Below are 13520 nucleotides of genomic sequence, written 5' to 3' on the forward strand. Positions count from 1 at the left end.
AAGATCATTTCCCTGCAGAACATGTAGTATGATGAAATACAGAAAGGCACCCCTTCGGTATCACATGCATACAGACTGAATATTGTGTTATTGTAATATTTTGAAATTACTATCCCTTGGAAGCAGAAGTGGTTCGAGCTCAAAAGGTGAAGAATATGTGATTAGATGTGTGCATCAGAATGTAAGAGCTGGGCCTAAACTCCCTTGATTGGCAGGGTATGCCAAGAGGTTGTTCCCTTGCTCACTTTGCCACTGGATTCAAGCTGGCCTGGCTGATGAGTGGTGTTACCCCTAAACCAGTTCCAGGATGCCTGTATCCAGTTCAGGGAAGACCTGGATTGGCGGTTTAGGCTGTTCTGTACCCATGAGGTACAGGGTCAAGACTGATTTGCATTTGGCTTGGTCCGAACTGGGGTGGCGAAGTGAGCTAAAGAACGATGATGGATTCAACCCAGATCTGTGACCGGAGGTGAGTGTCTGAAATGCTTTAGCGCTCTGTCTATTATCTCCTCGTGTTTGCTTTGTTCGCCCTAAATTGGCAGGGTATGCCCAGGCGTGGGTGCCTTGCTCACTTTGCCACTGGATTCCAGCTAGCCTGGCTGATGAGGGGTGTTACCCCGAAACCGGTCCCAGAATGCTTGTTTTCCAGTTAAGTTAAGACCTGGCTTGGCAGTTCGGGCTGGACTGTTCCCATGAGGAACGGGGTCAAAACTGATTTAGATATGGCTGGTCCGAACTGTGGCGGCGATGTGCCAGAGTAACTTAACCCCCAGTGGTGACTGATGAGAGTGAGATCTACAGGTCCACAGAAGCGTGGAGCGCAGTCTCTTCCCCAGGACCCTATGTGCAGTAGCTCAAAAGCCAGTAAAAGTAATTGTGCCTGTTCTGTGAACTATTAAGGTTTACATGTATATTAAAGTACTTTATTTATCAAAGTAAAGGACATGGTCGGACAATCAGTTATTGTGCTGCTGGGTGATTGATGAGTTTAGAGTTTTCACCCCCCCACACTACCTGCCTGAGAAGCCTGTGATTGATCGTCATTGCTATGACTGAGAGTTAAATGCTGAAGGTGTTGTACTTGGCCCAGTTTTTCAGAGCCATAGTAGGATAGTGGGATGGTATGCTGGACATTGGAAGTAAATGTTATTGTCCCAAAAGCTGGGGTCCAATAGTACTTACCTACCATGTGACCCTCAAAAGAAGTCTGACACATCCCAGGTCTCACTACAATTGCGTCATCTATCTTAGGGTGGACCGTCAAGTAGTAAAACTGTGATTTACAATTAAAACAGAAGCTAAAAATGTACAGGTTGGTAGGATCTCCTCAGTTTTTATCAGTATAATCGCGGGGCAAAAAAACATAATGTGGATTGGACTGCCGGACCCAAAGATGGCTGCCTAAAGGAACAAACCAGGGAGGCCACTTTAAGGTCAGCCATCACACAAATCATGACAAAAATATTAACAAAGCCTACTGTAGTTAGAAACTACTTTTTGCAGACAATGCATGTATAAGATAAAGTATGAATGTGATCATGCATTCCAATGGAGGCAAAGGGAAACACCCAAACAGCCAACAGTAAAACGGTGAGACTAACATACTGCTGTGGACTCATTCAATTGGCACTCTCTCTAGTAAAGGGCTGAACGTTCCAGAGCAAAAGAAGCCAATGGCTGAAGGAGGTCGGCCCCAAAACCCCTGTAGAGAGTAGGTGTTGAATACAGTAGGTTTGACATGAATGGCATAAGCACCATTGCATGTAAAACCGAATCATTATGGCATGGAGTGGAGTTACCTCATAGTTACCTGTTACTTGATGACTGGAACCTGTAGCTTCATACTCATTACAGACTCCCTCTGGAGAGTGGTGAGTGGTGGTAAACACAGACTCAGATTGGACAACCTGGCAATAGTTGCTCTGATGAACTGTCCACAAATGTAAGGGCCACCACTTGCAAATGTGAAAATGTTCCCTTTATCCAATTATTGCTGAAGGGTGTGGCTCCATAAAGGCTGATGAGAGGCCATGCAGCAGGTGTTCAATGTGTGGACCACACAATACGGGTTCTAGTTCTAGGAGCATAAAAACTATGAGCCAGAGTTATCCAGGTTACTAAGAAATATACATCGATTTACTGTGAACTGTGGAAATGCTGATTTGTTTTTTTCCTTATTTCATGATAACATTACAGTGCATACAGGTTAGAGTGGATAACAACTAACCCACCATCAATGGTGCAGACTAGATGGTTAGTTGCCAGGAGTATATTTTGCTCTACCCTGTTATAGACAAATGGAAACTATAATGAGGTGAAAAATGTAGTATCACAACACGTGTTTTTTTTGTTGTTTTACCTTACTAAATAGTTCAAGAGGGTGATAGCACAGCAGGTAATTCCCCTTTTTATTGCAGTATTTTTTATAGCGCAAACTCCGCCCTTAGGCATTGGGGCGCTTTGCATGAGCAATTACATAAGGTCACAATCATTTTTATAGATCAAGGGATATAGGGCCATATGTATCAAAAAAGAGTTTTACTATTCTCAAATTGCGATTTTTAGCAAATTGCATTTAGAGAATCGCAAAATGCAATGTATGTAGGATTTGCTAAATATTTTGTGAATCCTACATATTCCTTATTTGTGAATCACAAATTGAGATTCGCAATTAATGAATACCTTCCCATTCATTCCTATGGGCTAGGAGGCCCATAGGAATGAATGGGTAGATATTCTCTATTTGCAATTACCAATTAGAGAATCGCAAATTGAGAATGCAATTTCAAGGTCGCAAGGGTGCCAAAAGGACACCCTGTTGCACCCCTGAAATATGCATGTGTGCACATTTTGCGCACATACACACCCTTAGGACATGTATGTGCGACATATGGCACTTTAAAAAAATCAAAAAGTTTTTTTTTAAAGAAAATGGCAAATTACCTCCAACTTGAAGTTGGTGGTAATTTGCAATTCCTTAAGGCCAAATAGCAAATTTCTTGTGCTTCCAGAATTGCATTTAAGGAATTGCAATTTGCAATTCCTTAATTGCATTAGCAAAATAGAGAATCGCAAATTTTGCAATTATCTATTTTGCGATGGCCTTTTGGGATGATACATCTCAAAAGGCTTTTTTCAATTCTCAAACGGGCCGATTTTGAGAATCTGCCCGTTTTCAAACGGGAAAAGGCTTGATACATATGGCCATAAGTGATTTGCCACCCATGACAGGATGTTGAGCCGACGCCAGACTCGAACCTGGTTGCCCAGATATAAAGTGGACAGCCCAGGCACTCCATGAGAGCAAAAGCAGCAGCTGGTAATAGTTTTATCCATGCAGCCATTTGTGCACCTATTTTACAGCCATTATTTAATTGGGGCCAAGGCGTTTTGTTTCTTCGCAATTCTGAATTCTCTTCCTTTCCACCGCTGGTTGAGGAGGTCAGGCCCACATGCATCATTGTGTCTTTTTGCATTTCTTAATTTGCGAAAAATAAGGAATCGCAAATTAAGAAATGCAAAATGATATGCATCAATATTTTCGGTATTCTTGTGGGATTCGGTAAAAATCGCATTTTTTACCGAATCCCAAAGAAATACCGATTTCTTAACTTAATTTTCGCAATTTCCATTGATTCCTATGGGCCAGGCCCATAGGAGTCAATGGAAATTGCGAGTGGCACTTAGAAAATTTCATGGGTGCAGGGGGGGTCCAAAGGACCCCCCCCTGCACCCATGAAATGTACTTTTCAGCATAAGTTACATACACACATGTCCTAAGGACATGTGTGTGTGTAACTTTACAGTTTAAAAAATGCATTTTTGTGCATATTTAATCAATTTCGCAATTTACCACGAAGTTGAACTTCGTGGTAATTTGCACTTCCAATTTTAAAAAAAGCATATTTTTCTATAATGATGCATAGCATTTAAGAAATCGCACAATTGCGATTTCTTAAATGCTAACGCAATTTTAGAAATCGTAATAAAGATGCGACTTCTAAAATGGCATGATGCATCCCAACAAGCACTTTTGCATTCGCAAACGGCCGATTTTAAGGAATCGCACCGTCTGCGACTGCAAAAATGCTTGATGCATGTGGGCCTCAGTCCAGCCCACATGACACCGCCCAGGTGTTATCACAGAGTCACACGGGAGTTAGACACACATGCCTGTGGAGGAAACAGTCATCAAGCTAGAACTAATGAGAAAACAGAACACGAACCAGGCCTCACATCCACAAACTACACCATGTGGATACATCTGGGGCCTTTTACATATATACTAAGATTAAGATAGGAAAAGTAAGAAAACACATAAGGTTCACTTTGCAACACTCTCATTCCCCACAAATATTTCTGTTCCATAAATAAATTACTTTTAGCGCATTGGGAACAAAAACAAGGGCACAGGCTTCACGTATTCTTTAAACGAAATATATGTATGCTGAAAAGGTCAAGGTTTCCAAGATAAGTCAAATACAATATTTATATGTACAAGATGGATTGTATGTGACATAGGCGGCTAATGTTTAACTTTACATCTTCTCTCCAGTCTTTGTATATTTTTCTAATATAATAAGTTATAGAGTTAATCATTATTTTACTGCATAGTTTGTCTAGATGTTAAAGGAAGGTCATTAATACAATTTTGGAAAATACCAGGAGCAAAATCACTCCAGGCAAAAAACTAACTTATCGGGGTAAAAAGTGAAAATGTTCTGGAATGAGATTCAGCAAAAAATAAATACCACCTCTTCCTGAAATCCGCCATCCCTAAGAACTGCGAACAATGTGTTAATATTAATCAATATAACGCTATCCTAATTAGCAAAGCACGCGGGACTGCTTTAGTAATTAATATCCATTTTCTGTTGCTAACTGCATTGTATTAAATACCTTTCTAAAGCATAGTTAGAGAAATAATATTTTTACAGTACATTTTATGTTTTTGGGCTTTAAAAATGTCCATAACAGGACACAAACACCAGCCATCTATAATTTGGGCTCAAAGGGAAGAACATCTATATGAAGAAATGTCAATTTGAAGCAATGTAAACCTCTGATGTCTGAGAAAGTTTGAATACCGATAACAACTCAAGCTAAGCTTATTGAGTTTACTACTATTCAGCAAGTGGGAGATTCCTCTTATACTTTCCTTCCCATATGCCTGGGAGCTCAGTGAACTGCAGGAACAGCATGAATCTGCACAAGTCGTAGGCGTGCGCCAATGAGTGCAGAGGTTTTTGTCCTTTATTTGAATCAGGTTCCCCGCCTTGACTTATTTTGAACGCCATCCATCAATCCACCCAGTTTTTTAGATTAACCCCTTCGACGCTGATGACGAGCTCAGCTCGTCATGAGGTACGCCTATCGTACGCTGATGACGAGCTGAGCTCGTCATGTAACGCGGATTTTAAAAAAACGCAGCGCACAGCGGGAAAACCGCTAGCGCGCATGCGGTCAAGGACAAATATGAAATAAATTACGCTCAGCAAATTTGATGAATGTGTTGAGACTCCTTACCACGATTGAGCAGCTGATTAAGCCTCCTCTTTTGTGCACTTTCAGCAGATCCTCAAAGAGCGTTGTCCTTTGAGTGATGTGTTCCCTGTATTTGCCTTTGAGCAGGTCTAGTGGTTCTGTCACAGCACCAGTGAAATCCACAATCGCGTCGGCAGTGTTGCCTCCATCCAGAGCTTCATAGGAGCCAGCAAACCTATGGCCATCAGAAAGGGTAGAGGCTTATTTTGGGTATAGCTACTGTTTCTCTCAACACATTACTATGCAATCCAGTGAAATCAAATAATTTGCAATTTTTAAAGTTGTAAACAAGGTAAATGTTGTATGATCCATTCACATAATTAGAAGTGAGGCATTTAAACGATGTGTCTTCTCAGAACTCTGATGCTCAATCAAGAATTGACAAACTCAACAGTTCTAACTTTGTGTTTCTAATGGACATAAGTTGTTTTTTGGCACAGAAGGTGACAATTCTGAAGTTTGCCTATGCCAATGGTTTGAAAAGTGATTAGTAAAATGTATGTACATTATACAAAATTACTTTCCTAAGACAAAAGTGGAAGAAAGGGTGACACCATGAAAACAGGGGGGCGTGGAACTTTTGCACTGAAGTCAGGGATCAGAGATCCTGTTTCAGAAATTAACCCGCCCAGCAGTAACAATACTGTTCACCGATAAGAATGCCCATCTGGATGGGGAGGATGGTGGTAGTGGATATGCTTATCTGAAGTGGCAGACCAGCCTTTACATCAGCCTAATATAGAAGCACCATACCAAGTTAGAAATTGTCCTCTGTCAGAGAATTGCATAACGTGGCAGAAGGATTGTCGGGTAAAAAATAGGGTACAAGGATGTCCTTGGTTGAAATCAGTCTGATGAAAATTGCCACGAAGGATTGAATTCATCTGATTTTTGGCTCCCTCTTCAAATACAAACCTTTACAAGAAAGGAACGCATGTTTTTCATCCAGTGGGTAGTAGCACATGACAGAAGTAGACACCGCAGACAATATTATGCTATGAGTGTTATGCCGATTGTAGTGGACTTCTTCTGCAAACATTTGAGACTCTATGTGGCACTCCCAGAGTCATTATCTTCCTAACACTAGTTTTGCTCCCTGCAAGTTGCATTGATCACATACCTCTTTCTTTCCACACAACTAGCACACTTCACCACAGGGATACAGACTTCCAAACTGAGAAGAAAAGTCACTGCCATCACAAAGGTGCCTGGCAACAAAGTCCTACTTTCCTCAGCCTTACAATAACTGTGGTAATAGTGCAGTAATGAGAGTTAGTAAGATCTCTTACTGTGGCCACAAGAACAGCTCTTTCTCTACAAGGTTGCCACCATTTGCAGTTCATGCCTCAAAGCAGACGTTCTTGTAATTCAGTGGGCGCGCAGTAATACCTGGCCCCTGTGTTTACAAGGACAACAGCAACATTTGACACAAGGGTGGACTAACTGCCTTTGAGTCACAGAGGTCCTCAAGCTGCAGCCTGCCTAAGTGCAAACCTAATCTTTTAATATTAGGAAAGTGGTCCTGCACTTGTATGAGGCTGTTTGTCTACCTGACATGTACGACTAACGTTGAGAATGGGGTCCCTCACTTGTTAAAGGCTAGTAACGGGAAACATTCTTTACGACGCAACTATTACCCCACACTACCATTGCAACGCGGGGATTACAACGAAAGTTGTTACAACGACTTTCGCTGGAGGGCGTTGTTGGATAGGGAATAGTTTAATTTTCTATCCAACACCTTCCCTACTATCCACGGGGACTGGAGTTGGAATAGAAAATTAAACTATTCCACTATCCCGCGCCCCCAAACGCAAGTCGTTGTACGCACCAAGCGTAAACAAGGAAAATGCGGTCTATGTATGATACTTTGATATTGCTGAAGGGACCACAGATGTTTGTTATGCACTAATTTGCATATGTTATGTGTATTTAACATAGCACAAAATACAGCTCACTCCATACAGAGTTTCCAATGGGAAAAGCTTGAGAGGAGGCAGAACTCATCCTGGCACTCACAAAGAGGTAAGGTAAAACAAGCCATATTTTGATACACTTTTTAAAAAGCAAAAAGTTTCAACAGCAGTGAATGTGAACAGGTAACTTGTTCCAGTAGTAAGGAGTAAGAAAGAAGAAGAAAGGTTCACCATTTAGAGTAGCCCAGATTCTGCATGAAACAGCCAAAAAAGTGTCAGAGGACCTCAAAGCCCTAGCTGGATGGTAAAAACTAAAACAGAACCGGAGATATAACATGCCCGTCCCATACAGGGCCTTATAAGAGAGGCAAAGACGCTTTTAAAATGCACCTTTTTCTGACGAGAACCCAATGCAAGGAGTTAAGCACCTGAATTATTTAAGTACTTACAGGTATATGGCACATGGGATGGGCTGCAGAGTTTTAAACTAGGTGAAGGTGAGACCTCAGAGAATCAAGGAATGTTCACAATCTAAGCGACTGGTTATCAGTGCCTGAGTCAATGTCTTCCTACAATCTAAAGGCAGCCATGCATAAACCTTCCTGAGAAGTCAAAGTATGCCAAAACAATGACCGCATGCGGCTGTGACATGACTTTCCATTGAAAGCTTATCATACATTATGAAGCCCAGATTTCTCTGCATTTTTGGGATGGGGTGGAGCTCCCAGTTCCTGAGGCCACCAGTCTTCTGACCAAAGCAGATTAGCTTTATAAAAAAGCATAACTTCAGTCTCAGCTTTATTCAGTTGGAGAAAACTCTGTCCCATACAAGTGCCACTGCAAGAATGCAGTGCCCAAATCTGACTTTAGTGAGCTTTGACTCCTGCTCAAACGACGGAACCAGCTGTGTCTGAATACCTTAACAGACCCTCCAGGATTTCGCAATTTCGCGATTTTGCCGCGAAATCGGCACTTTTGTAAAAATGCCGCGATTTTTACAAAAGTGCCCGCGAAATCGGCACTTTTGTAAAAATGCTGCGATTTTTACAAAAGTGCCCGCGAAATTGAAGGGTAGCGGCTGCCGACCCAGGCTGGAGGAAGGGCTATAAATTCTCAGGCTTTATGGTTTAACACACAGTATGCCTAATTACGCACCAAGCTGTCCTAATCTCTCACCTCGACGTCAATACGTGTTGGACATCAGTGCTTATCGACGTCAGCACTTGCTCATTGGAGGCGAACGAACACAGTCAGTCTGTCAGTCGAAAATACACTACTAATCTACATCAGAGATGGCATGTCAGTTAACACTGTGACTTTGTAGTGAGAGAAAGGTGTATTGATATCCACAGTAGAGAATACGTCACCGGTCCTCTGGCAAATAGTGTGCGTGGTGCAGGAGATCCCTCTGTGTGGTGACGCTGACAAACTGACAGCATTGCGAGGTTAGGCAAGCCACCTCACAGATATATATATATAAAGGGCTTCACCCAAACGGGGGAAAGCTTGAGAGAGACGCCCCCTGTGCTTCGCGGGTGCTTCAGACGTCCATGTTAGGGCCCTGGATGCACCGGCCGTCTACCCAGAGAGAACTGCCATCTTCTTGCTTCCTACCCTGTCATAACCTTATATTTAGGTTTGGTGTGACAGACAGCTTTGTCTGTCTGCCAAGGTCTTGTATAGCATTAAATATAAATCACCCCCCTCCGCCTCATGCCATTGCTCACTTTCAGAGTAATTCACGTCCAGGAAGTGCGCATAGAATAGCTTGCTTAGAATAATTATTGGTTGTCCCCCTTATGCCGCAGGCTTTGTTGGCAGTGTCACTCACATGTTGGTCCAGCTTAGACAACAACTATTCGGTGTTTAGTATGTCTGTGATTCTGGTGGCCAGCGTTCGATCTTTTACATATGAGTGATTGAGGAGAAGATAGGAAGGTCCGATCTCATATTTTACTGCGGTAGAAATGCAATTTTTCTGTCTGTCGCAGTTGAGTGCACCGGGACGTTTTACCATCAGAATCGACCAACAGGCGTTGCTAAGTTGGATACTGCATCAGGTGCAACATCCTTCCTAACCAGGTTCAACAGTCTCCATCCTGTGATCGTCGTGGTGCTCATCTCTGCCTGGCCACTGACAAGAAGTCGTTCCTCTACCTCAGATGACTGTCACCCCAGAAACACTCCATTGCCAGATTGTTTTTCAGCAGATAGGTGACAATGGAATTGTACTATGAATCAGTAATGTGATATCCATGCAAGTAATGTCATGTAAAATATGTAAACTGCAACCTACACAGGACTTTTTGGGGCGAGGGAGGCGAACGTAAATCTACAGCACTACATACCAAGAAAAGATGCCTACATGGTAAATAATCTGTTCGAGGCATGTGTGCTGTAGATACACATTCTGTAAATTAAGACACGTTCTAAGGGAGGAGTGAGATCATGAAGCCCCTAAGAACTGATTAATGTAGAATAGGTAACACTATGAAGAAAGGCATGGATATAGAATGGTGGGAGAGCAGCAACACTGAGTACAACTGGGGACGAACTTGAGCTGAGTGAGGTCTCTGTGGGCTAAAACACCTCCCAGGGCTGAAGTTAATGTCAGACCCTCCAGGACTTCGTGAGAATGAATGATTATGAGTAAAATAAAGTGCCGCAAAAATGCAGCTAAATTTCCATATTTGTGCCGCTAAATTTCTATTTTTGTGCCGCTAAATTTGCTAATCCATGCCGCTATATCCTGGGGGTCTGCCTTAAGTGCAATCACAAGGGGGCGGTCCCTCATTTTGTTATGGTAGCCTGGCTGTATAAAAAGAATCCTTTCTCTTTGCATCACTTGTCCCGTATTAGGCAGAGGTACAGAGGAAAAGAAGCTGTCAGTAGGTGTGCAAACTGTACACCACATAGAGGTGGCAAACAGTCAATGCACCCCTAAATGTACCTATTCGAAGGAAGGAAATAGTGTGCGAGGCTTCCACAGGCATCTCCTGCAGGCAGATGCAGTCACTCATACCTGCCAGCAGGGGACCTCTGACCCTCCTTTAAAAGTCAATTTGGTGTTCCGTGAAAGGTGACAAATGAACCAGGAGTTTCCATCAGCGGGTCCGTCTATCAATAATGTAGTGCTTCCGGGGCAGGCACGGGTTTGCACCTAGGCTGTGAGCAGTCCATTTGCTATATTACAATGCACTGTCCCAGTCAGTTCCTGGTGCATAGACTTAAGTGTGCAGAGTGGAATAGTGCGCTATATCCATAATGGTGCTCCATACATACATTGGAATTATCTCCTTCCTCCTCTAACTACTAAGAATATCAATAACCTGAGAAAGCATTTACTGCTGAATGTGACTAATGTTATTTTTAAGCATTTGTCTTTCTATTACAAGAATTGTATTGACACCAAAAATAAATAGGTTATTGGCATAAAGAGACCATTTTGTACCCTAGTGCTACTCACGTTAACATATATAAAACACCTTTGCGATCTAAACTGTACCTTCAAGGAAGCCCCATGATTAGAGAACTCTTTTCCAAAGGAAGGAACATCATTCTTTCACACCCTGGGAGAAGGATGCCTCAGGTTTTGCTCTGGCCTACGTCAACATCAGTGCCTGGTGTGTAGGACTGGCTGCTATGTGGAGTTAGGAGTTACTAAGAAGTATCAAAACACTTGTCTGATGATACATCAAGAAAGTGCACCAATGCTTGGTTGGATTATCTTAATTACAGATTACTATTTGTCGGCCTATTTTAAACCATTGTTCCACCCTTGTTTGTCAGAGTCAAGAAAATGGTACTGTGAGCAGAAAAGTTAATACATTATAAGTTTCAAATGTAATGTTCCTGTGAATTGAATCACAAGCCCTCCAGGACCCAGGTGAGGTGATGGAAGAGTACTCCAAACTATCCTACAACGAATCATTTCTGGAGCAGGGGGGGCGATGATTAAGAATCGTTGAATAATATCTTGCAATTATACCCACCCAACTGTTCCTCCTAGGGCTCAGAAGCAGCTTGGAAAAGATTAAGAAGATTTCCTCATGGAATTCAATATTAACTTAGGAATAGCCTAAACGTGTTATGCTGATTTTGGTCTCCCAAGAATATATACATGTTTACCAAACCAAAGTACTGCTTAGGCACATTCACGAAACACAGATTGGATTTATACATGAAAAGGAATGCCAGGGGTTTGCAAAAGATCATTGAAGTGCAAGAGAACATTTACGCCTAGTCTCAACCCAGTGAGCTGCTTTCAAAACAGCAGATATCAATTCTATACCGGGCCAATCCTGTAAGGTGTTGGTGCTCCTAGTCATAATAAGGTAAAATGTGCATACTTTAGTAAGTGGCCGGAGTCGAGCATTATGGATTCTGTTGACACTAAGTGGTAACATTGAAGATCAAATAATAAAGCTTTAAATAGATTTGGATGTTCCACATGCACAGACCTTACCATGACATAGTAGTGACAAATGCATTGGTTGAGCATTAACCACACTCATAGGCGTGCTCCTTTACTCTGTCTAGGCCTTCTTCTCCTTTATGTTTGTGAACTAAGGATTGGTCCTCCAAAGCAGGTTTTTAAAACCTTCGTATTCTACTCCCCCGAGATGTAGCTTCTGGATGCAGGGCACCATGGAAGTTTTTCAGGAGGATTGGGGGAGTCACACTGCTCCAAGGTAATACTAGTAAATATGAACTGGCCTAGGGGTCAAGAGGGAGACTGGTTGAAGGTCAATAGAAATAATTTTCACTTAGGCTAGTCAGCCGCCTATCCTCCTTTGTTACACAATTTAGGAAGATATGGCTTGCTAATGTATTTAATGTTTGTGGTAGGGTAGTGTCAATGCTATCTTCGCAGGATCGGGGTTGGTGTTGTCCTCAAGAGCATATCAGGAAATGTCACGTGCCCCTAAATGGATTTGATGGTCAGTATATCAAATATCATGACCAGTTAATTAAGCCTTCTTGAGTCAAAGCACACGTTAGAATCAAAATCAGTCAAAATGCATAATAATTCATTTACAGGGACATTTGCATTAAGATCAGTCAAATGCAGCTGGAGGTTTAATTTTAGGTTAGACCTCAGATAAAATATCAGAATCATTCTCAGCCTCAAGCACGAGTAAGACTAACAAGGGTCTGCGCTCTAAGAATCGAGAGATTGCCTCTTGCAAAGCAAGCCTAGCCGAACAAGACTGGCTCCCCAAGTCTGGCTCATCTCCAGAATGAGATCTCTTTGATAGTGAAAGACACAGTAAACATCAACCAGTCAGCATTGTTTTGTTTTGTAGGCTCAGCAAATCACAACACAGAATATAACGCAACATTATTGAACACCATTCTAAACTCCATCTCCTAATGAATAATAATCCCTCTCCTTTTGACCCAGTGTAATCTGATGTGACAGTACAAATCTAGTTACACTCAGAACAATGACAGACTTACGAAATGAATAGACCCACAGAGGTTCTGGCAGGGAGAACCATGAACAGTTACACTTTGATGGGAGCTTCCTATAGAGTCCCCCAAGTACAACACATCATAAAAAAGCATTTGATTTCTATGCTTTTTTCTGCATGTGGTGTGAGTGCGAAATGAAAGTGCGGTCACGTTAAATTCAAGATGGAGCCAGCGCTAGTTTAGGCCTTGTTTGGCCAAAGTTAGAAAAACATGGTCCTGTAAAGTGCAGTGAATTCGTTTTTAATGCAAAACATGAATGCCACTATACAAACATTATTTATTATTCAGAAATCACTTTTACAGTAGTAAGACCATACCTCTGATTATACAATGAACCCAGGATATAGATGTGCTCTCCCAGAAACCCTCAGTTCACTTTTCTGAGCATAGGACATCGCTTGTAACTAACAAAGGAGGACAATGGCACAATTACTGCCAATAATATTTACATACATGCATTGCAGCTTTCTGATAGTGGGTGCCTCTGTTTTCAAGCTTACATGGTAGCTTCATGAATGTAGAGCTCAATGATGAGATTGTGTGTTATCTAGAGGTTGTAGGTTTGAATCCCGGTTAGAAAGACTC

The 13520-nt window shown here is 42.0% G+C and overlaps 1 protein-coding gene across 1 annotated transcript in view; it reads right to left on the reverse strand.

Annotated features, from left to right (window-relative positions):
• Window positions 1-13520, reverse strand: part of CAPN6 (calpain 6) — a 551200-nt gene that overhangs the window by 209568 nt on the left and 328112 nt on the right. The window contains exon 5 of the mRNA XM_078688803.1: window positions 5527-5719. Coding sequence (XP_078544929.1) covers window positions 5527-5719 — 193 coding nt within the window. The remainder of the gene's footprint in view (window positions 1-5526; window positions 5720-13520) is intronic.

Source organism: Lissotriton helveticus, chromosome 4_1 (assembly GCF_964261635.1).
Source record: "Lissotriton helveticus chromosome 4_1, aLisHel1.1, whole genome shotgun sequence".
Taxonomy (NCBI): Eukaryota; Metazoa; Chordata; class Amphibia; order Caudata; family Salamandridae; genus Lissotriton; species Lissotriton helveticus.